This window comes from Nomascus leucogenys, chromosome 18 (genome assembly GCF_006542625.1).
Source record: "Nomascus leucogenys isolate Asia chromosome 18, Asia_NLE_v1, whole genome shotgun sequence".
Lineage (NCBI taxonomy): Eukaryota > Metazoa > Chordata > Mammalia > Primates > Hylobatidae > Nomascus > Nomascus leucogenys.
The window spans coordinates 17390735-17416816 of record NC_044398.1 but is presented as its reverse complement, the minus strand read 5'-3'; the positions used below and the strand labels follow the sequence as shown (position 1 = coordinate 17416816).

Here is a 26082-nt window from a genome sequence, read left to right as displayed (position 1 = left end):
TAAGTATTAATATTTATAGAGCATCAATATATAATTTTTTTGACTATTCTTTCCTTCTGCTTTAGTCTCCAGAAACTTTTGGCATTGTTTTAAACAGATGATTTAGGGACACTAAGATCACACTTGGTGATATAATGCTTTCCATCAGGCACTTACTGTATACCCTTTTGTACACGTAACACTGTGAGTATGGGATTTCTTTTCATGTTACAGGTAGCACCCAGCACCTCGTATAAATGCATGAAATATTAAATAAGAAAACATAATGACCGTGGAGCTGGCTCTTGTTTTGGAGCAATGCTACTTGATGTTTTCAAATTATGGGAATTAATAGGCTGCTGGAGCTCTAGAGTTATTTGAATCAATCGATCCGATTACACAAGGAAGCCAGGGTGTTGGCAGTGAGGGCGAGGAAAACTTTATTTGCCAGAGCCTTGGCTGCATTTTTTTTTCCTGCTGTTTCAGCCTATTTCTTCGTGTCTTTCTCAAATTACTCCATGAATCTACATAATTTACATGAACTCATTGGATGCATAAATTGTATAGAACATTGGCTTACATTTATTTATATATGTATTGTCAGGAAAAAGGAGAAAAAATGTATCTGGGAAAAGGGACTGCTGAGACAAAGTAGACATTTCCCTGTTGCCTTTTCTATGCTTCTCTTTCTTGCAAAACAATTTGTCAGCTATTTTAATGTGAGATGAGCAATTATAGTTTCTGCTGTTTTATTTGATGGATTACTATTATTATTTCTGAGCAGAAATAATTTGATGAGAAAACACACTCGGAGTGTTGACAGTGCTTACTTTTCCAGCAAGTGCTGGGCTTAGTGATAATGTTTTCCTCTACCCATTCTTATCTTGTATGTCCAAGGTTTGTTTTGGGTTTAGTCTAATTCACTGAGCTTTTTAAAGTTTGAGTTTGGTTTACAATGAGTTAAAAAAAAAAACACAGGATAAATTCAAGGTTCAACAAATTATTCTGGAGTTTTTGGCTCATTTTAAATTCCCACTCAAAACACTGAATAAGTAAAATCCAGGAGTATTAAAAATCTCTTCAATTAATTGTGCTTCCTTTCCCCAACTTGTCTCCAACTGGGAGATCATTTATTTGGAGAAATAATCAATATAAGAAGATTATCATGTACTGAACAAATATAGAAAATCTTGGAGGTTTGTTTCAATGATTAACCATTGTGGCCTATTAGAAAAATCTTCAAGCCAAGTGAATGCTCTTTAAAACCTAGGCCTCAACCTAACTTTTATCTTCTGTACTTCAGCATCGTTTGGAAAGTAAAATTATTGCTTTCACTCTTTAGTATCTTTAAGCATACATGTGTGCAGGTGGGGATGGGGTGTGTTTAATAGGGAGCTAAGCCAGAGCTATACCACGGGTTTCATATGACCTCTCCTTGACAATTAATTATTGTTGTAAGCAAAAAAACTGCTTAAATGAATGAAATTATCATGGTTTTACAGTATTTTGAACTCTTTATTATCAATAAATGGAGGATGTAATTCCTGATAACGAAAGTTCAAGCTGAAATCTCCATATTATACAAATTCTGACCTTTAGTTAAAATATTCTTGTGATGATGTATTGTTACTGGATTTTCTCCATTTCTCCTTTGGCCATGGGCATATTACCAGAAGTGTTGGTTTTCTGTGTTTCTTATTTTGAACACTCTTTACAAGTGTGTTTGCTCTAAAGTTCCCATTTGGAGTTCTATAATGTTCACAGAGATAAATATGAAGAAGAAATATTTTAAGAAGTAGAGCTAATATTTCTTAGGGAAGACAAAGTGCAGGGGCTAAAACATGCTTTAGAGTTAAGTGGATTTGTCAGTAAAATAGCTTGTATTAATTAAATCATAGATAAAATTACTTAAATTTTTTAGAATCTTAGATAAGGTTTTATTTTGATTTGAACATAGTGAGAATGAATCGAGAAATGGGCAAGGCACAGACATGATTATACAATATGATAAATATTTCATATAAAGGTCATTAAAATTATGTTGAAAGGAACTTGTTTATTGTTATAAGTGGGGGAGAATGAACTGATTTTGGCTGTGTTTAATATGTTGGGTAGAATTGGTTTCCATGTCGGACTCTTAAAAGACTTCCTGTCCTTTGGGGCCCAACTCAAATTGTCTTACGTGGTCTGAGTCCCTCAGTCAGTATCAGTGAGTTTTCTGAGTTTTCACCAATGTTACCTTTATCTGTATTTTTTTGCACTCTCTTTACTACCTTGCCTTGTGTTAGAGTTAAGAATAGAGTAGAAAGAACATGAATGTTGTAATAAAAACCCAGTTCAATCAAACTTTCTGAAACCCAGTTTACTCAATTGTAGAATAAGAAGAGAAATAGGAACTCCTGTGGTTCTTGTGAAGATTAAATTGGAAAGCATGAAGTACCTGGGGCTGAGCGGGCACTCAGCGTCAGTGTCCATCTCATTTCCGAATTTCATGTCTAGTTTCTCCAGTTGTCTAAGTTTCTTCAGGGCAGGAAATGTCTTTTATATTCATAGTGCCTTGTGCATAGTAGGTTCTAAATGATTATTTATTGAATTTAATTTACTGTCCTGTCATGGGAGCTTAGCACTGTTATTTCCCATTTCTTTTCCCTCTGTCACCTTGGATTGAGATAAACATGTTGCTTTCATGAAATTAGGGATTTAATTCAGTAAAATGCCATTTTAATATGACTTATTTCATAGAGTTTGATATAGTAAGGGTCAAATCATTTCCCTGGAAACTTAATTATATTCTATAAAATCTTATTAGCCTGTTTCATGGCATCATAGTCACAGTGGAGTTCTGGTGTGTTTAAGATGGTCAAGTCTCTATCTGTAGAAATCTGTCTAATGGCACGGAGTGAGAATATGGGAAATAAATGACATAAAGAGAGAGCAAATGCAAATGTCTTGCAAATTACATTACTTGACATTTTCAATCACTAACCCTCCAAAGTAAGTTCTAATTTACTAAAATAAACCACGAATCCAATTTCTTGTGAGCTTCCTTTGCTTAATTAATTATTAGTAGCAGACAGCATTCTGTGATTCGTTGCAATTTTTCACCTTTGTATTTATCTAGTATCTGATTTAAAAAGAATGAGAGCATTCTGATTCAGCAGAACTGATCAGAACTCTCTTTCTGATCATAACTCATCTGCTCATAGCTCATCTGTGTTATAGAGCAGAAATGAATAAATGTTTGCTGAACATGCCACATATGCTTTGATCATCAAAATGTTAAATTTTCCTTCCTTCTCAAAATACAAGCTCTGAGAGATCTTTCTTGCTGAAGTTTGTTGGGTGACCTATTCTGCATAGATATTATTATAGAGGCAAGCCAGATCCCATGCCATTATAGCAAAATATCATGTAAGCAACTACATTTTCATAAATTTGTTTGTTTCCATGATTAAAATGTGAGCACTTTTTAATGCTTCCTCATTGTGATTTGAAATTATACATTCACTGTGCTTTTTTAAAAATTTAAAAGCAGAAGTGTATCCTAAAAGATGAACTTTCTTTTTTGTTTTTTTTTAAATGAAGTATGCTTTTTTGTTAGAATGAGTACTAAACAGGCTTCTCACGCATGCAATAACGTTGGTTATACTTAGAATACGGTTTGTAACTCTTTGTGTGTCCTTAATTATTTCATTGAAACATAATTAGCTAGCATTTGTTGTCACTGTTTTATGAATGGGAGAAACTGAGGCTCATTATCGACTCTTTGTGTTAGCAAGTTGAGAATTTGAGAAAAATCTGCTGCTATCCTAATGATCTGCTTTTGTTTTCAATTTCAGTTTCAAAGGACATTTGAGTCTCTCAAAAATGTTGCCAACAAATCTGACCTCCAGAAAACCTACCAGAAGCTTGGGAAGGAGCTGGAAAATTTGGATTATTTAGCCTTCAAACGTCAGCAGGTAGGAGTCAGAGCTCTCCTTGGTGGAGGAGATGAACACTTTAGGCTTCCTGCCATCCTGCCTGTCAGAGGTGCAGGTGGGTCTGAGGAAACTTATCTTCTAATGGTTAGAGCAGAAACAGGTTGTGCTGTGCTGATCTGCTGTGTTCATATGGCTTCCCACAGTGTTCAATGTGGTCCTTGCTTTTAGATGTGTACTTTAGGGGTTTCCACATGTGTCCTTATACCTCTCTTAAAGAAAATTCCTGCTGGTTTGTGAAAATCCAATTACCCTTTGATTAGGGATGCTTCAGAGGCATAAAGGGAATCTCTGTAATGGCTTGGCCAGTTGGCTTTTATATTTGACCGGGGGAGAAAAATCACCTGAAGACCAGGATAAGGTTGTGGGTGTACATGCAACATTAAGAAAAATAGTCATAAATATGCCAAAATATGAATTGATCTTTAGTTTTCTTTGATCTTTGAAGATGAGTAATTTGCTAAGTGTGGAAGATTGAAGGAAAATTTACTTTTCAAATACAAGGTTTTTATTACCTCCTTTTGCAGACCCCCAAATAAATAGAGAGCTGAAATAAACTTTTATAGGGTTTGTTTTAGAATTGGTACTTTATAACCGAATATTCATCATGATTAAATGCTGTGTGTTTTGGAGACACTGCCACAGTAGCTCTCTCCTCTTCCTAGGCTGGATCTGCTCCAGTTTCTTCACAGCCACTAGGTGTCAGCGTTGTCAAGCTTTTACTTCCACCAACGGTTTATTCCGATCAGAGTAGCCAGTTAGACGTTTAAATGAGGTTGCATGAAATTCGGTAATGTGCTCCATGGTGGATAACGTCTAGAAAAATGACTAAATGTCTGACTTGCATGGCCAGACCTCGAGTCGATCACTTGAGAGACTTTCTTCTTAGCGCAGCAAAGGGTGTGGCATTCTCGCCATTGCCTAATTCACAAGTTTTGGATCCTTTTGGATGAAGGTTTTCAAAGCAGAATTTTCTATATTTAGTTAAATCTCATTAAGTCAACATGATATGGTCTAGAATTATTGGACCAAAAAAAGAATTGTGTTCTACGTATTGCTGTATCACAGATGTTACATGGACATTTAACCTTTCTATGGCCCTATTTTCCTAGGGGTTATATTTGTTTTATAGAATGTTCCAGGGCAAATACATTCTTTTTGCAGACACATTAATTTACATGAAAAATGATACAATGTCCATTTAAGTTTTGTTTTTTTAAAAAAATTAATGATGGTCTAGATATTAGCACTTGATGGTTACTGAGTGCTACTAAAACAACCCCCCAGAGGATGCTGCTTAGCATTCACACCAGAGTCACTCTTCTGGCCTATGCAATTTTTAGTACAGTTTTGTTTCCAAAACCATATTTTACCATGGAGGGGTATTTGAGCTGGCAGGCAGTAGTCACTGTACTCTTCTGTTATCGTTTCTCATTAACACATTTTCAGTGATTGGATTCTTTTATTAGCTAATTGTGAATTTGGAAGAAGGTAAACGCCTCAAGGGCAGAAGGGTAGAACTCTGGGAGAATGGCATTGAGGATAGATGGGTAAATTATATGTGCATAAAGAAAAGATGAGCACATGGAGTGTATACATATATGCATATATAAATCATCTATACTATTTATTAAATGAAAAGCATATGGCACATGGTATGATTTAAACATTTATGAATTAAATCTTTAAATGCTTATAACAATACAGTGAGGTGGCTTTTGTTAGCACCATTTTACAGATGGGAAAACTGTTAAGGAAGTTAAGTAACATGCCTAAGGTCATGGAGCTAATAAGGCATGAAACTGGGCTTCAAATCTAAATCAAGTCTGACTTCAAACCTGGAGTGTTATGTCTTCTTTATGGGCAGGGTCAAAGGGTCAGAACATCAGCTCTTCTCTAGCTTGGTGGGATTTATCTTTTATCTCGCATTCTATTCCTTTAAAGCTCCAAAACCTGATTAAGCACACGCCAGAAAGTGTTTTTCTTCTAATGGAAAAGATTCAGGCCTCTGTAAAATTGCCAGTTTAGCAAGGAAGTTTCCTCTTTATAAGGCAGTATTCTTTGTATTAGAGAATTAGTCATGATTTGTTCCGTGGTCCAACCATATTTATCATTCCGCACTGGGACAGAACATAAGCTCCATAAGGACAGGGCCTCGTCTGTCACCTTTAATGCTGTATCCTCTCCAGTGCTCATAACAGTATCTGACTCATGGCATATCCTCAGTAAATATTATTGGTGGTAGTGTTGCTATGAACAAAGAACCATGCCAAAAGGTTTGGCCTCAGATTATAGGCAATTAAAATCAATGTATTTTGCTACACATTTAAAATTCAAAAGAGCATAAGCCTTTGGTTTCCTGGATACCAAGGGCTGAGAGATTGTCCCTTGCCCCTATTTATTATTGAGGTTTTCTCCTAACATATTTTGTTCTTCTATCCATTTTTTAAAACAAACAGAAAATGCCAGTGTTAACTCTGAATTATGGATGTCCAATGAATTGACTACAATTATTTTATTGGAATTATCCATTAAGTTTTATTTTCTGTCCCCTTCTATGATATTTTTAACATCATCTTTGAGAGATTTCTTTCTCGGCACAAGATAGACTACTAGAGTACTTTGCTCCATTCTCTCACTTCTGTTTTTCTGAGGTTACTGTGCTTTCTTTCCTAGGTCTGAACTTAGTATTTATTTATTTAAAAGAGTGAGTGCCTGCACATCAGCTATTCCTTGGGTCAGGGCACAACATCTCTACATTTTCCTACTTTCAAAAAGACTAATAACGTTGAAATAGCTTTGATTGGAAAAGGTGTGAGAGGAGGCTGTGATAGGTGAAGTGGTGGGTTTACCGGGATGAGTTAGCCTGAAGTAAATGGATGACAAAGCAGGATTAACTGGAGAATCTGGACACTCTTTTGGTTCTTACTATCGAAAGGCAGGTACAGTCTTGGAGTTTATCTGCTTGGACTGCTTGGTTTTCATCCTTCTAGTTGGTGTGACATAGGAATGGTAATAGCAAGTTCCAGCTATTATATCAATCCCAGATTTATGTATTAATTTGAGTGCTTATAAATCAAGAGGTTTCCTTAGAGCTTTCGTTTTGTGGAGTAAAACAAAATAAGGTTTGATAATGTGGACTGTAATGTAATTCATTCCTCTCTTTATCTACCCTTAAAACTTATAATAACATTATAACACACATCCATTTCCAGAGGCTTCTGAAGTCTTTTGATATAAATTAAAATTGACATTATTGAGTTGAACATTATATAGACTAAAGCACATTTACACATTGATATAAAAATATGTAAAATTAAATTATTGTACTTCAGACCTACATGCATATTGGAACACATCATGTATCTGATTCTTGTCTGTCTGATCACAGCATGCTATTCTTGCCTTCTGACCTGTGCACAAGGTTTATATAACTTGGTATTTAGAATGTACAGCCTGTTTCATTTTACGTATTTAAATCATTCTTTAAAGTCAAACTGAAGTCTAGCCTCCCGCATAACACCTCCTTCTGTGACCTCTAGTCAGTATAACTCTTCACTCTTTGCCATTCTTAGCTTTTATCTGTATCATACAATTTAGCATCTGATTGATGATATACTCATTGAGAATACATGTAGTACAGTGATTAAAGTGTGAGCTTTGTAGTTACCCAAACCTGGTTAGACTGTTTGTACTGGATACCTGAGTTTCTTTTTAAAAAGCATTGGAAAATTAACCCCTAACTTAAACAGCTTGCTTTGAGGAAACAATATATCAAGTATAAAGTAAGTCCTATAAAATATGTATGAAGGACTTAACATTGCACCTGACATGTATTTAGTGTAATTGGTAGCTATTGTATGTTTTGTGTTATTCTCATAAGCCATTTTCTTAAATAGGTTGTAAGTTCCATAAGGATATGGATATGTTCTTTATTTTGTATACTTCTGTGCTGTATATAGGGTCCAGCACTGTTCTGAACATATGGGATAGAATGTTTTTGGACATACATAGTCTAGCAGTTGGTGATGTATGTAACAAAAAGAACATGTTGACATCTCTCAAGAAGGGAGCTGCAACATTTGGTTCTAATATGTTTCTAAGGTGGTATCTCTTGATGGGCAGTTAAAGTACTGAGGACTTGTACTATGACAATCTGCTGGGGGAAGTAGGTCCAGTGTTCTGGCTAACGTCCAATTCAGGTTAATAATACATTCTATATATCCAAACTTCCCTTATGCTTCAGGTATTGTTCAGCACATGGTACTTTGTTAGTGATCATGCTCAGGAGTGAACAGCTGCTTTTTTTTCTTTTACTAAACTGGGTGTGTGACCCCTTTTAGGTAATTCCAAAGCCAGAAGGGTACATAATACCTTGTAGGATAAAAATTGAATTTAAAACAAACTTTTATTAGAAAGAAGAAAAATAAAAATCAGTTAGATAAAATTTATTTGATAAAAATGACTACAGGTTAATATTCTTCAATTGAAAAATAAAATTCTACTTGTTATCTCTTATCTTTTTCATGATAGCCATCCTAATAGGTGTGCAAGACAAGAGATAACAGGAGTCAGTGATGATGCGGAGAAAAGGAAACCTTTGCACATTGTTGGGAATGGAAATTGGTACAGTCATTTCAGAAAAAGTATAGAGGTTGCTAAAAAAATATGAAATAGAGCTATCATAAGACCTGTTAATCTTACTTTTGGGTATATATCCAAAGAAAATGGAATCAGTATCTTGAAGAGATAGCTGCACTCCCACATTCATTGCAGCATTATTCACAACAGCCAAGATATGGAAGCAACCTAAGTGTCTACTGACAGATGAATAAAGAAAATGTGGTATACATATATGCAATGAAATATTATTTAGCCTTAAAAAGGAAGGAAATCCTGCCTTTGCAATAGTATGGTTGAACCTGGAAGACATTTTCCTAAGCAAAATAATCCAGACACAGAAATACACCTATGTATGTATGGTCTTACTTATTTGTGGAATCTAAAAATGTCAAACTCAGAGAAGCAGAGAGTAGAGGGGTGGTTTCCAGGGATTGGTGGGTGGAGGAAATTAGTAGATATTGATCAAAGGGTACACATTTTCACTTATAAGATGAACAAGTTCTGGGGACCTAATAAACAGCATGAGTGATGATAGATGTGTTAATTTGATGGTGGTAATCATTATGCAATGTGTATATATCTCTCAACTCATCTTGTTGCACACTTTGAATGTATTCAATCTTTGTCAATCAAATATTTCAAACCAAAAAAATAAAATTCTAGATAGATAATGACTGACCACATAGAAAATACTCTTAGGCTTACCCTGGGAACTCGAGAACTCTGAGGATACAAGACGACAATGTAGGGATCCTGTGGAAGAAATGCTTAGAAAATGAAACTAAATAGTGCTAGGCTTGTGGTTGTACTATAGCATATAGAGAAGAAAAAGTTGATGAATTCCAATAATATCCTTCAATCATGTAAGGACTTATAGCAAGAAAAATGTAATGAATCAGCTAGAATAATATTGCACTGGGAATTGCTTATCTGCAAGGACCTTATAAGGTAGGGACTAACTTTCCATTGGGGCTAACATTAAAATGGAGTTGTAAATATATTTTCTTTAAGACCTTTAAAAATAAAGACCAACCTGACTAACATGGTGAAACCCCGTCTCTACTAAAAATACAAAAAATTAGCCGGGCATGGTGGCAGGCACCTGTAATTGCAGCTACTTGGGAGGCTGAGGCAGGAGAATCATTTGAACCCAGGAGGCAGAGGTTGCAGTGAGCCAAGATCATGCCATTGCATTCCAGCCTGGGTGACAAGAGCAAAACTCCGTGTCAAAAAATAAATAAATCCATAAAATAAAAAATAAAGAACATGTATATCTGGAATTGTTTAGATGCAGTCTAAGGAAGGGTGTAAGTGGGAGCTGGACTGAATGAGTACTAATGGGAGGTGCTAAGCTTCTAGAGCAATAGTTCTATAGCTATGGATTAACTTCAGTGACCTTTGTAAGATGAAGTATGTTAATTGCTCAATTGCGAGAAGATTCTTTTTTTCCTTCTTCTGTAATTAATCTAACTGTCTTGAAAGAATTCTGATTGAATTATTCCTTTTAAGGGTAAGTGAACCAAGGACTGCTATACTAAAATATTCATGTCTGTCTTAGGTGGTATTCTATTTCTTATTTACCAGATCAAATAAAATGATTATTTATGCCATTTATAAACCTGTTTCTGAAGATTTCAAAGCATTTCAGACATAATTTAAAAATTTATTGCACAGGTATAAAAAATGTTGAATTATTAAACAGTGTGCTAAGTTCAAACCAACCCAAACATATTCTATCCACTACATATGCAATTTCATTTTTATTCAATCGTACATAGTTGTTTGTCCCAAAGGAGAAAAGAATGTGACGTTACATTTACTCTTTAGTTTTCTGATATAGAGAAAAGAAGGTTGGATGCATCATGCAAGGTCATCCCGAGTCAGTAACAAATTCAGAATTAATATTCACGTTTCCTAATTTCCAGCTTTTTGCAATAGCCATTTGATCATTTGCACTACTTCATAAACTACAGATCTTTATAGAGTGATTCGTTTTTCTATAGTTACAGTCTGAAGAAAAAATCTTATGGATTTTTTTAATGTAAGAAACTTGCCTTTATTTTAAAATGAATGATTAAAATGATGCATATTATACATTTGTCTTCCTTCTAAAATTTGTTTTCCACATTGGATAGTTAATGGTCATGATAACTAAGTGTCTTCTATTAAATTAGCAAAGTAAAAACATTATAGAGACATCTTTTAATTCCTAAGGTTTGCTATTCTGTTTCCATCTGTTGTCTCTGGGGCTCAGTTTATTGGTGGCACTTAGGTAGAAAGCTGTTGAGTCAAGCGTTAGCTAATTTTCATGCACCAGAGAAGTTTTATTAATTTTTACAAGGTTGTTTGCTATACAATAGTTTGCCTTGTGGGCAGCTTATAGCTATTTTATAGTGGGGAATGTTTATTGAAATAGTTAATTCTTTGTAATGGGTTGTTTCAAAATTTACAATGCTGATAAGAATTCCAGAGATGGCAAAAACAAAAAAACAAAAAAACCCCCCAAAACCAACCAAACAAACAAAAAACAACTTCAGTGTTTGCATCAATATGGTGCTTATTTGTGCATGTCTTATATTGACGTACCTAAGTCCATAAGGTTGTCAATAAAAGTTGTTATTGAGGAGAAATAATAGACAAGTTAACTCTGAGAATGTCTTCTCTAGTCTGTTTTGCACTTTGAAAGTGATCTATGCATGAAAAGAAGGTAATCTTTCACTACTAAGATTATGACTTTTGGTGGTTTAAGATGCAAATTACAGAGGCTATGCTATACTAGAGAACTTTAAACCAAGTAAAGAATCTTTAGAATTCATCTAACCTAATTGTTTTATTTTATTTTATTTTTTATGTTTGAGACAATCTCACTCTATCACCCAGGCTGGAGTGCAGTGGCACAATCTCAGCTCACTGCAACCTCTGCCTGCTGGGTTCAAGTGATTCTCTTGCCTCAGCCTCCCAGGTAGCTGGAATTACAGGCATCCACCACCATGCCCAGCTAATTTTTTGTATTTTTCGTAGAGACAGAGTTTTGCCATGTTGCCCAGGCTGGTCTCGAACTCAATTGACCTGTCTCAGCCTCCCAAAGTGCAAGGATTAGAGGCATGAACTACTCTGCCCGGCCCCAACTGTTTTATTTTAAAGATGAGAAAAATGAGTTGCAAGGAGATTAAATATCTTGTACAAGGCCACATACTTTGCTAATGACAAGAGTTGGGACAATAACAGGAAATGATATATTCTCACAACCTTTGGTTCTTTGGTGAGCCCTCTATTGACCCTTGGTATCTGGTTTATATCCTGAAACCAAGAGAGGACCTATAGTATGAAAAGCATTCTTTTCCTGTTTGAAAAGCTGCATGATGCTGAGATTGGACTGGCTGCAGAAATCTCTTCTAATGTTAAAACAAAGCCAGGGCATTCAGTTTATTTCACTGGGGTTCACGGTTTGGGAGGCCTTGCTTATATATGGCTATAATGAAAGGTTCCGATGGCAGCCTTTGTGGAAGTGAGCCCCATTCTCTCCAGGAAAAAACATACTTCTGCTACCTCCTGTGTCTTGAGGAACATTTCCTTTGCTGGACCCTTGCCAGGTGGTCAAGTAGTGACATTCTCTCCTCTATCCAAGAACATGTGGAATAGAGGAGTCCCTCATAGTCCCCTTAATAAAAGATGTGGGTGGAGTCTTCTCTAAAATGCAACCTCCAGCCACTCTACATTTCCACTTTCCTACTCAAGAAGAAAGGAGTGAACTTCTTTGAGTGTTCACAGAAATGTACAACAAAGGACTGAAATGGGGATGCAGCACAATTGACTTTTCAGTGAAGTCCACTTCTTTCTGATTATGCTTGTCCTCCAGGTGGGAGTTCTGCTCTTTCAGATTGAGCCCTAGGAATCTGAAGCAGAATAGAATTTTCTACCAGGATGAAAGGAGTACCAAAAAGGGTATGGACTTTCTTGAGTCTGTAGGAACCTTGTTGCATTGGGACTATGGAATAATCCAGGAAATTGGGTTTCATATCAAACTGCAGGAACAACAAAGATGCTTTTAACATTTATCTATACATGCAAATATACTGGGCAGTGAGGTGCCAGTAAATGAAAATAATTCAGTAGTGCCTTTTTAAAATTTTTAAATTTTTAAATATTTATTTATTTATTTTTGAGACGGACTCTCGCTCTGTTGCCAGGCTGGAGTCAGTGACGCAATCTTGGCTCCCTGCAATCTCTGCCTCCCAGGTTCAGGCAATTCTCCTGCCTCAGCTTCCTGAGTAGCTGGGACTACAGGTGCGTGCCATCAGGCCCAGCTAATTTTTGTATTTTTAGTAGAGACGGGGTTTCACCATGTTGGCCAGGATGGTCTGGATCTCTTGACCTCGTGATCCGCCTGCCTCAGCCTCCCAAAGTGCTGGAATTACAGGTGTGAGCCACTGCGCCTGGCCCTTTTTTTTTTTTTTTAAAAAAAGAAGAAAATGCAATAATATTACAATGCTGTAGACAAGGAAAGACTTATAAGCATCATCTGGTTCAACCACTTTATCATGGATACACAAATAATACAGAAAGCACATCATTTTGTAGTTTTCTACTGCAATGGAATTTTGATTTATTGACAATTTCTAGAATCCCATGTCGTCTAAACCTTTAAAGTATATCCTAGGCACTTAGGTTGTTTCTATACCTTGACTATCATGGATAATGCTGCAATGAACATGAGAGTGCAGATATCTCTTCAAAATACTGATTTCATTTCCTTTGGATATATACTCAGAAGTGGGATTGCTGGATCATATAGTAGTTCTGTTTTTTTTTTTTTAATATATTTTAGGAACCTTCATACTACTGTTCATAGTGGCTGTACCAATTTACATTCCCACCAAGGTTCCCATTTCTCTACAAACGTTCCCATTTCTGATCACACTCACCAACACTTATCTTTTGTTTTTTGGTAATAGCCATCCTATCAAGTGTGAGATGATATCTTAATTTGTTTTGATTTGCATTACTCCGATGATTAGTGATGTGAGCACCTTTTTATATATCTATTGGCCATTTGTATATCTTCCTTTGAAAAATTTCTATTTAGAGACACAATAAAAATGATAAAGGGGATATCACCACTGATCCCACAGAAATACAAACTACCATCAGAGAATACTACAAACACCTCTATGCAAATAAACTAGAAAATCTAGAAGAAATGGATAAATTCCGGGACACATACACCCTCCCAAGACTAAACCAGGAAGAAGTTGAATCTCTGAATAGACCAATATCAGGCTCTGAAATTGAGGCAATAATTAATAGCCTACCAACCAAAAAAAGTCCAGGATCAGACAGATTCACAGCCGAATTCTACCAGAGGTACAAAGACGAGCTGGTACCATTCCTTCTGAAACTATTCCAATCAACAGAAAAAGAAGGAATCCTCCCTAACTCATTTTATGAGGCCAGCATCATCCTGATACCAAAGCCTGGCAGAGACACAATAAAAAAAGAGAATTTTAGACCAATATCCCTGATAAACATCGATGAGAAAATCCTCAATAAAATACTGGTGAACTGAATCCAGCAGCACATCAAAAAGCTTAGCCACCACAATCAAGTAGGCTTCATCCCTGGGATGCAAGCCTGGTTCAACATTTGCAAATCAATAAACATAATCCATCACATAAACAGAACCAACTACAAAAACCACATGATTATCTCAATAGATGCAGAAAAGGCCTTCAACAAAATTCAACAGCCCTTCATGCTAAAAACTCTCTATAAACTAGGTATTGATGGAATGTATCTCAAAATAATAAGAGCTATTTATGACAAACCCACAGCCAATATCATACTGAATGGGCAAAACTGGAAGCATTCATTCCCTTTGAAAACTGGCACAAGACAGGACTGCCCTCTCTCACCACTCCTATTCAACATAGTGTTGGAAGTTCTGGCCGGGGCAATCAGGCAAGAGAAAGAAGTAAAGGGTATTCAGTTAGGAAAAGAGGAAGTCAAATTGTCCCTGTTTGCAGATGACATGATTGTATATTTAGAAAACCACATCATCTCAGCCCAAAATCTCCTTAAGCTGATAAGCAACTTCAGCAAAGTCTCAGGATACAAAATCAATGTGCAAAAATCACAAGCATTCCTATACACCAATAATAGGCAAACAGAGACCCAAATCATGAGTGAACTCTCATTCACAATTTCTACAAAGTGAATAAAATACCTAGGAATACAACTTACAAGGGATGTGAAGGACCTCTTCAAGGAGAGCTACAAACCACTGCTCAAGGAAATAAGAGAGGACACAAACAAATGGAAAAACATTTCATGCTCATGGATAGGAAGAATCAATATCATGAAAATGGCCATACTGCCCAAAGTAATTTATAGATTCAATGCCATCTCCATGAAGCTACCAATGACTTTCCTCACAGAATTAGAAAAAACTACTTTAAATTTCATACAGAACCAAAAAAGAGCTTGCATAGCCAAGACAATCCCAAGCAAAAAGAACAAAGCTGGAAGCATCACGCTACCTGACTTTATACTACAAGGCTACAGTAACCAAAACAGCATGGTACTGGTACCAAAACAGATATATAGACCAAGGGAACAGAACAGAAACCTGAGAAATAACACCACACATCTACAACCATCTGATCTTTGACAAACCTGACAAAAACAAGCAATGAGGAAAGGATTCTATATTTAATAAATGGTGTTGGGAAAACTGGCTAGCCATATGCAGAAAACTGAAACTGGACCCCTTCCTTACACCTTATACAAAAATTAATTCAAGATGGATTAAGGACTTAAATGTTAGACCTAAAACCATAAAAACCCTAGAAGAAAACTAGGCAATACCATTCAGGACATAGGCATGGGCAAAGACTTTGTGACTAAAACACCCAAAGCAATGGCAACAAAGGCCAAAATTGACAAACGGGATCTAATTTGAACTAAAGAGCTTCTGCACAGCAAAAGAAACTATCATCAGAGTGAACGGGCAACCTACTGAATGGGAGAAAATTTTTGCAATCTATCCATCTGACAAAGGGCTAACATCCAGAATCTATAAGGAACTTAAACAAATTTACAAGAAACAAACAAACAACCCCATCAAAACCTGGGTGAAGGATATGAACAGACATTTCTCAAAAGAAGACATCTATGCGGCCAAGAAACACATTCAAAAAAGCTCATCATCTGAGTTCATGTCCTTTGTAGGGACATGGATGAAACTGGAAAACATCATTCTCAGTAAACTATCGCAAGGACAAAAAACCAAACACCGCATGTTCTCACTCATAGATGGGAATTGAACAATGAGAACTCATGGACACAGGAAGGGGAACATCACACTCCGGGGACTGTTGCGGGGTGGGGGGAGGGGGGAGGAACAGCATTAGGAGATATACCTAATGCTAAATGACGAGTTAATGGGTGCAGCAAAACAACATGGCACATGGATACATATGTAACAAACCTGCACATTGTGCACATGTACCCTAAAACCTAAAGTATAATAATAAAAAAAAAGCTCATCATCAGTGGTCATTAGAGAAGTGCAAATCAAAACTACAGTGAGATACCATCTCACACCAGTTAGAATGGCTATCTTTAAAAAGTTAGGAAACAACAGATGCTAGAGAGGACATGGAGAAATAGGAAGGCTTTTACACTGTTGATGGGTGTATAAACTAGTTCAACCATTGTGGAAGACAGTGTGGCAATTCCTCAAGGGTGTAGACCCAGAAATACCATTGGACCCAGCAATCCCATTACTAGGTATATACCCAAAGGATTATAAACCACTCTACTATAAAGACACATGCACACGTATGTTTATTGGAGCACTGTTCACAATAGCAAAGACTTGTAATCAACCCAAATGCCTATCAATGATAGCTGGATAAAGAAAATGTGGCACATATATACCATGGAACACTGTACTGCCATAAAAAATGATGAGTTCATGTCCTTTGCAGGGACATGGATGAAGCTGGAAACCATCATTCTCAGCAAACTATCACAGGGATAGAAAACCAAACACCGCATGTTGTCACTCGTAAGTGGGAATTGAACAATGAGAATACATGGGCACAGGGAGGGGAACATCACACACTGGGGCCTGTCAGTGAGTGGGGGGCTGGGGAGGGATAGCATTAGGAGAAATACCTAATGTAGATGACGGGTTGATGGGTGCAGCAAACCACCATGGCACGTGTATACCTATTTAACCTGTACTTTCTGCACATATATCCCAGAACTTAAAGTGTAATTTTTTTTAAAAAAGATAGACACATAGTTTATGCCAGAATAATAAAAAAGTTAAGATAGCGTATAGAAGGTTGAGTGTGTATTACCTAGAACTTCTCTGAAAACAATAAGTGTTTATCATTGGAATTATAGACAACAGATATTATATATGGCTTATGATTATTAATGAAAAATACAATTTGTATTTCTTACTTGCTATATCTCATTGTGAACTGTATTCCAAAATTGATGGAATTAGGACAGCGCTACAAATTTATTTCATTATATGTTATAAGCAATTAAAATTTTTTATTTATGTATTTATTTTTGAGATAACCATGCTCTCAAAATCATAACTAATTTCATATTCAGTTACCTATATAAAATCCTTCTTAATCATTCTCTAAAACTGGGTTGTACAAGAGGTTCTCTTGGGCCAGTTCTGGAGTAGACAACAGAGGGGTGAGAACCTCCTGTTGAAAAGGAAGAAAAATTATCATGCAATAATTTGGAAGGTTTGGATTTTTTTAAAAAGGCAAGTACATTAAAAAATAATGAGATGGTGTAATAAATTATGAAAGGCTGGGAACGTGGCTTCAGTAAAGGCAGAAAGTACTTCATTATTATTTTTAAACCTATCTTTCTCCTAACCATAAACATAAGCCATATATTCATGAATACAACCCCCACCAGTGTGTGAGGCCAGTCTATTGAAAATAAAAAGGCACGTAGGAGTCTGTCACACTGCAAGATGAAAGCTGTGTTCTTTATGCATGGATATCATTTTGTTTTAGAAGGGTTGTAAAAAATAATAGAATTATAAAGAAACTCAATTTATGGAAAGAAGGTAGACTCTTCCCGCATTATGTAAATACTTTCTACTAGGGTGCTCACTATAAGAAATATACTATGCAGCATTTCACTTTCACAGAAAATACGTGATGATTATTCACATAATAACAGGAACTTTTAGAGCATGTGAATATTCATTTATGAATTATTGACAGAGAGGTTGGAATGTTAGGAGATAGTGCCTACTGGACATTCTTTAGTAATATAGATTTTCCATCTCTGAAGCTGTGGAAGTGCCTGCTATACAGGTTAGGTCTTTGATTTACTTAATTCTTAACAATAATCATATAATGGGAATATTATTGTAAGGTTTTTGACCTGAGCCCTGAACTGATAGGTGAAAGCAGGTTACATTTTGATAATGTCCCATTTTGATAGGCCTGTTGGTCATAGTCCATACCACTGCCATTCTCCCTAGTTTACTGTGACAGTCACTAATATAGAACTCCTAATGCTTAATGTGCAGGCAGTGGGATTGTCTGGTAGGAGCGCCACTGGCATTGTTTAACCACAAGAGGGTAGATGAGCACATTGTAATCATAAGGGGAAAGGGAATCCTGGGTTGGGGAGCCAGTGGTCTAGAGGGCACAAGGTGGCTGCTGAAGTATTATTAAGAAGGGAGATTGTTATAGTAAAGTTGGATTTCAGGGTAATATGAAATCAGGGATACTGTCCTAGAGTCAAAATGCAAGACTGTGGTAGAGTCTTACTTTGAGACACTAATCATATATTATTTTTTCAATTTTCTCCCCTATTGGGATATAAGTTTCAAACCAGGCCTAAGTAATAAAAAATGGCAAATTCTTGATATTTTGGAAGGAGAGACAGTAGGCATAACCAAGTTGTTATACTGCCTCTTCCATGCCACTTCTTCTGTGCTTCCTGAGCAAATACCCTCCAACTTGGGGAGAAGAGGACAGTTGGATAGGAATAGAATAAACTTAGACATGGCTTGTTTTTGTGCTGGTCTACCACTACTGTCTGCCACTACCCACCCATTCCTCCAGGGTAGGAGACATGATAGAATTTACTGCAACGAAATTTGGGAGATCTGAGATGGCCAGTGAATCTCAGGCCCTGTATGGACCTATGACTCTAAAAAATGCTTCTAGGAGTCTTAGGGAAACGGAGAGAATGTTTCTGCCATGTTGTAACCTTGGAGTCTTTTCAGTTCTGGGATAATGTGTAAGGGCATCAGAAATTTTGTCTTAGGTCCAGAGTGGGTAGAAGTCAGTGGAGAGAGGGTGTCAGGGAGCTTGATCACATGGAGGAGAGCAGGGGAAGCAGGCCTCAGTGAGGAAACATTGTAATTTTGGAAATATACAGAGATTTAGATGGCGGTGAGTGTGTGTGGGTACAGCACTTTATCATCTACTTTGACTTTTGTATTCCACTTCTGCCATAGCCAGGTGGGAGACAAGCTGTTGCTTTGGTTAGAGTTGCCAGATAAAATAATACAGGATGCCCAGTTAAATTTGAATTTCATATCAATGATGAATAATTTTCTAGCAGAATTATGTCTCAAATATTGCATGGGGCACACTTATGCTAATAAAAATATTTATTCTTTGTTGAAAATGAAATTTAACTGGGAATGTTTTATTTGCTAAATCTGGCAACACAACTCTTTGGTGCCCTGAGCCAGTGAAGGAATCAAACTATCCTGTGTTTTATCAATCTTTGAAGTTTGACAACAGGTGGGTGCCCCACAACAGGTGTTAATATTACATTTCATAGATGAAGTAATTCTTAGTTCATCTTGATGGGTTAGTCTGTCTCTCTGAGGCAGCCCAATTAGGCCAAATAGAATGGAAAATATTTAATCCCTAGAAAATTGCGAGAGAGTAATCTATTTAGTAGCTTGTTCTGGAACACACAAATAAGTAAATGGCAGTATCAGGTTTTTCCAGGTCCAAATGGCCTCCACAATACACATTCAAAATTTAAAAAGCTCCTCAGGAACATATTTATTGTGTAAAGAAAGGTGCTCTTAAAAACTGGGTGGTAGGTAGCTGCTGCTGTTTTCTATAATGTACTCTTGTGTTATGGTCAGGCCTACAAAAGAAACCTTACAAGTCTTTTCCAGGAAACATCCTTTTGAAATTAATTGAATTATTTTAAAGAAATAATGAGATATTACTTCTTTTTAGCTTGGCGTTTTATTCAAAGGATGTTTCTGAAATTAAACCAGTGGGAGTTTAACCAAAATAGTACAGTGACACAATGATGCCATTTAGAAGAATGTTGTGCTGAGTTAAATAGCTCTAATTATCAGCAACTTTCAAATCATAAAGCAATTAAAAAACCCTCAGTTTTCTTCTTCGGTGGAATCCATAGTGATTGTATGAAGCATTTCATCTGGTTTGGATAGTTGGGTTTCAGCATCTATTTTGAGATCCCAGAGTCACAAAAAGTATCCTATCCTTAAACTTAGTTTTCTCTTGTGTCCAGAATAATCCTGTATTCTGAATCCCATTTCCTTCTGTCCCCTGAGGACATTCCTTTATAGGAAGTTGTATTTTGTCTTTACTGTCAACTTTTCATTTTTTTCTACTCATTTTTCCTTTTTAGCATATTAACCTGCTAAAGTTTGATCCAAACGACATGACGATGCTGGCAACAACAGCAGCAACAATGGTAACCTTCATTCAAAGCAATACCCCATCCAGTGACAGTCCTGTCTTTCTTCTTTTCCTCATGCTAAGTTTCTGAAAGATTTTAGGTGCGCTGACCTGCTTACTAACTACATCCATTTTTGGACAGAAGCGAGGGAGTCGAATGTTTCCTGAAGCTAGTTTTGTTAACTGGTGTTCTATTTCGATTAAATATCAGATGCCACAAAAATTCCAGTTAACCATGAAAATAAATAAAATGTTAATATATACTTTAAGAAATACATGTTAAGCATATAAAATCAAAGTCTTAATATAAAAGCTATGCTGTACAAATTCCTTTTGCGAGCTTTTTTTTTTTTTTTTTTCCCTACAAGTTGAGCTAGGTGAAGCTTCTGAAAACAGGAAATCAAAGAAATCTGGTCTGAAAGGCACCCTCCGCCTTTTAAAAAAACAAAACAAAACTACCTTTAGAAAGCACAGGCATTTTTATTGCTTCAAGGATCTTCAAAATGCAGGTAAAATTCAAGATTTAGGGCAATCTGTTATTAACATTTTTGTTCATTCAATGAACATGAAATATTTCCCAACAGTTTTAAAATTGTTAATTGTAGAGGAGGGGAGGTTTCCATGATCTTTTTTTTTCTATGATTCCTTCCTCTTTTATTTCAATATGAGCCAGCTTAGTTGCCTCATTGTGACCAGCTCAACAGCACTGCCAGCTGACTCAGTGAAGACATGGTTTAATTAGCAGTTGTTGGGTGGATGTAAATATCAGTATTAGTTATTACTGTGGATGCTTTAATTATGTGCTTGCTAATCTATCCTTGGCACTTGCTGTTCCCTCTTCTTGGAATGCTTTTCCCCTAGAGCTCACAGGACGATTTCTTCTTATCATTCAGGGTTCAGCTTAAATATCACTTCCTTACAGTGGACTTCTCTGATTAATCTAATGTAGACTTTCGCCTCTTCATAGCAGTTATCACTGTAGGAAATCATCTTGCACATTTGATCTTTAAGTTGTTTATTGCCTGGCTTCTCCATTGGGATATAAGCACATTGTCTCTCTTGATATTAAGTGGCACTCAATAAACACTTGGAGAAACGAATGATATGAAAGGTTAACTATACAAGTGAGTCAGAAATCAAACATTTCTAAGGAGAGGTTTGTATACACTATTTTTTTATTAACTTGACTTTTCACTTCTCAGTAATCTAGTTTCTGCCTTTCAGTTGCACAAACACTGTTATTATGATCACTTATCCAATTGACATTTTTTCAGACCTTTTAACTTCAACTGTTCTTTTTTCTTGTAAATCTTAATTTTCTTTTTTTTTCTCCCAATTTTTCTCCTACATGTCTGGACACTTCCCAGTTTCTCTCAGAGTAAATGTTGATATTGCCAAGAACATAACTTGCTCTTCCTTTTCTATCCTTCTCATTTTTCTTTTTTCCCCCTACATCCTCTGTATACTCTATAGAGTAAAATTATATATACCCATAGACTCAATAGCTGCCTTTAATCTAACAGTTGGATGATTCCCGTATCTTTATTTCTACCCCATATATTTCTCTTCAGTTCAAGATTTTATCCAGTTACTTAATGAGGTGTTCAAGCTCAAGATATCCAAAATTTAAACATATTGTATATCATATATTGTAAATACATTTTTATATACATTTAACATATTATCTTTTCTTTCCTCCATTCCTATACTTTTTTTCCACTTATATTCCTTGTTGGTGAATGCCTGCTAACTGGTTATCTTGCATTCAAATTCACCCCTTTCCAATTCAGCCTGAATATTATTACTGGAAGGATTATTTAAAAATGAAAATCAGAGCATATCCTCAAGTAAAAATCCTTCAACGGTTCTGGTTCTCTGTTGCCTTTAGAATGAAATCTAAATTGTATAAGACAACTGTGACCCTTTATTTTCCCAGAGCTTTGTTTTCAGCCATATCAGAGTATTTTCCATTCTTTGAATACATCACATTTCTTCTGGCTTCATGCCTTTGCATATACTGTTACGTCTGCATGATTATTTTCCTCCTGGAATTTTCTGATCTGGCTCTTACTTGTACTTCAGTTGCATATGTGATGGCTCCTAATTTGGAGGTAGATACTACTTTATGGTGTTTTGAAAGCATTTCCTGTATACCTTTATCCCATCGCTTGTCACACTGTATGTCTTTCTCCTTCTACTGTAATAAGCTCCTTGAAGTCATAAAGAATGTTTTCTCTCTATTCCCCAACAACTAGGACAGTGCCAGGGACAAAGTTGATTTTTAATGTTTTAATGAATGGTTGCCAAATGAACTATGGTTGCACAGTTTTGTGTATATCTATATTCTTATTTCTATCTATATCTATCTAATATTAGTGAAAAGCTTCATAATCTTTTGAGGCTGTTTGATTCACTTTGGAATATTATGCTACTATTTTATTTTGATTCACTATTGGTTTTTTTGAGGGGATATTTTCAACTGAGTTTTTGAAATTTTTATTTCTGTTTTCCTGTCATATTAGTTTTTTTTCTTTTTAGAATACTTGTAGGTTGCTTAAGCGTCAGCAATTCTGTGATGGTTTGAGATGGTTTGCAAGATCCCTGGTTAGAACTCTTCTGTTAAGGTTGTAAAATATAGTTTATTTTCTGGGTAGCTTTCTTCAATTAAGAAAAATTCTTTTGTCTTACTGGATTCTTATTTTCCCTTTCTTATTTCTTCTTATGTTCATTGTGTAGTTTCCAGAGTGCTTCTCCATTCCTTTGTTACCCTTCTCTCTCCCAAGGCCTTTCTAAGACCACCTCTTAGAGCCCCACATACTCATTCCTCCTTCTAGTAGGCTCTGATCTACCAGGGCTCTTTTTCCATTATTCTTGCAACGAGAGTGGAATTTCTCTTTATAGCTGTGATTTTAGATCAATTTTAAATTTCATTGCTAGGTTCTGTCTTCTATTTTCAGTATGGTTCTCCTCCATCTCCCCCGACCCCTCCTCTCTGGCCCCATCCTGCCTTTGTTCCCCAGTTAGGCTTGCACAGGAGTGTGAGAAATTCCATGCTAAGAGTTGGTGTTAATTTTTTATTCACGTGTAATTTGAAATCTAGGTTGCTTTCTCTTTTCTAGTTATGCTGAGAGCATAGGTTTTCTGTAGTTTTATTAATTTTTTATTTTTATTTTTGGAGTATGTGCTGGGAGATTCAGACTTAAGCAGCTGCCATCACCTTGGCTATCCAGAATTTGATCATAAATGTTTAAGGGGATTAAAAAACCATGTTTTCACTTATCTCTTGGTAAAATAATTTATTTTCTTTCTTTGAAACAAATAATTTGAGATGTTTCCCAATAATTGTTGTGACATTTCTGTTTGGCTACATAAATTGTCTACAGCATCAATTTAAGAAACAAAGTGCTTAACATTAAGAGAAATAGAGAGAAGATGAGATTTTGCATCAGTTTCACTCTTGGATGAATTCAGATTAGAACATGGGCAATGGAAAGCAAATTAGGGCCTTCCAAATTTATGACCCATGGGAAAATACATGAGAATAAAATTACATCAAGATTGGTGCTTTGTGCTAAAGATACCTGTGATGAGTTTTCTTTTCAAGAGGAATGAAATGACCTAGATACAAAAAGACAAATATTACATGATCTCACTTAAATGTGGAACCCAAAGCAACTTTATCTAGTTACTTAATGTGCTTTTCAAGCTCAACATGTCCAAAATTTAAATGAATGAATGAATATATATATACACACACAATGTATATATATATATATATAAAATTATATATTATAAATATACTTAAGTATATATACATTTAATATATTTTTATTTCCCCATTTTCTCCATTTCTACCCTTTCTTTCCACTCTATTTCCTGCCTTAGTGAATGCCTGCTAATTGGTTTTCTTGCATTCAGTCCTAGAAGCAATAGTGAGAGCTAAGCAGTTTTAAAACAATTTGGCCCTTCATTTCCATGATATTGGTTTTTTCCAGATACTTATCTAAGCCCCTGAGAAGGTGGGCCAAGGTGCTCTTCTTGGCCTCTTTCCATGCTTAGATGTTTGGTTACTGTCAAAAGAGCAAAGAGCACCTGCTTCTAGTGAATACATGCTCAAATGAAAAATGACAAGTTGCAACTTAGGTTGAGAAGTACTGATTCAATTTTCTCAACCAAAAAGACTAATTTGTTTTTGTGGGTGGTGGTGCAGAGGTGGCTTGGGTGAGGAATGGGGGAAATTACTTACTTTTAACCAGCACTTGGCATTATAAAATGCATTTCCAGTAATTAAATGAAAACACATTTCACTTTGAATTGAGTTTGAATAATTTACTACTGCAAGTGAAATTTAAATCTTAGGCACATAAAGAAAAGACTCCCAGGGAAATCTGTAAAAGATACATTAACAGGCATATAGAAATAATTGTTCTATAAAAAGGAATTTAGTTTGGTTTTTTACCTATGTGGTACTTGCTGTACTGATACATGTTAGGGAAAAATAATCAAGTACAATAAAAAATCAGCTGATCCAGCTGGGCATGGTGGCTCACGCCTGTAATCCCAGTACTTTGGGAGACTGAGGCTGGAGGATCACCTGAGCTCAGGAGTTCGAGACCAGCCTGGGCAACATGGCGAAACCACATCTCTACTAAAAATACAAGAATTAGCTAGATGCGGTGACCAGCCTGGGTAACATGGCGAAACTCTGTCTCTACTAAAAATACAAAAATTAGCTGGACACAGTGGCATGTGCCTGTAGTCCCAGCTACTCAGGAGGCTGAGACAGGAGAATTGCTTGAGCCTGGGAGTTGGAGGTTGCAGTGAGCTGAGATCGTGCCATTGCACTCCAGCCTAGGGACAGAAGGGACTTTGTCTCAAAACAAAACAAAACAAAAACAAAACAAAAAAAAGAGGCCGGGCACGGTGGCTCACACCTGTAATCCCTGCACTTTGAGTGGCCGGGGCGGGTGGATCACCTGAGGTCAGGAGTTCGAGACTAGCCTGGCCAATATGATAAAACCCCATCTCTACTAAAAATACAAAAAATTAGCTGAGCATGGTGGCATATGCCTGTAATCCCAGCTACTCAGGAGGCTGAGGCAGGATAATCACTTGAATCCAGGAGGCCGAGGTTGCAGTGAGCCAAGATTGCACCACTGCACTCCAGCCTGGGCAACAAGAGCAAAACTCCGTCTCAAAAAGAAAAAAAAAAAGAAATCAGCTGATGCAAGGGATCTCTGACCCACAGAGCCTTGCCCATTTCATACTTGTCTTTCTGATTCTGATTCTTGGAGGGCCATTTATTTCCTTTCAATGTCTTCATTTCTTGCTTTCAAAAGTTAATTATTTTGGTATATTTCCCGAACACCATCCTTGTATCCCTGTACTCTTCTAGCCAGGTGCTTACTTTTTTATTTCCTGTCTTTCCCTTCCTCTCCTCCCCAAACACTCTGTTACCCCATGCTGTCGCTTGTTGCCCAAGAACCTCCAATTTAGAAACTCAACGGTGGTCTGTATGTATGATTTCTTAACATCTACCTCCCTCATAAACGTACTCAGATGCATGAATCCCTATTAAATTGTTAGACAGTGTGAGCGAGATGCTCTCCTCCTTCTGTCCTAAGCTTAACGTTTCTAGAGATTCTCTCACATCTGTCCTCGTATTTCAGAGTTTCCTTGTCCATAAAACTCTGAGAGCAACAAGTTTTATGCTCTTGTGCCTTCCCATTAGACATCCTGTGGTACCTAGGGGTGAGGATGGTCAAGAGAGA

The 26082-nt window shown here is 36.4% G+C and overlaps 1 protein-coding gene across 2 annotated transcripts in view; it reads left to right on the top strand.

Moving 5' to 3' along the window:
- The window catches only part of CTNNA3 (catenin alpha 3), a 1790392-nt gene that overhangs the window by 137617 nt on the left and 1626693 nt on the right, over positions 1-26082 (top strand). For both annotated transcript variants that reach the window (XM_003258218.3, XM_012497056.2), the window contains one exon: positions 3819-3938. In XM_003258218.3, coding sequence (XP_003258266.2) covers positions 3819-3938 — 120 coding nt within the window. The remainder of the gene's footprint in view (positions 1-3818; positions 3939-26082) is intronic.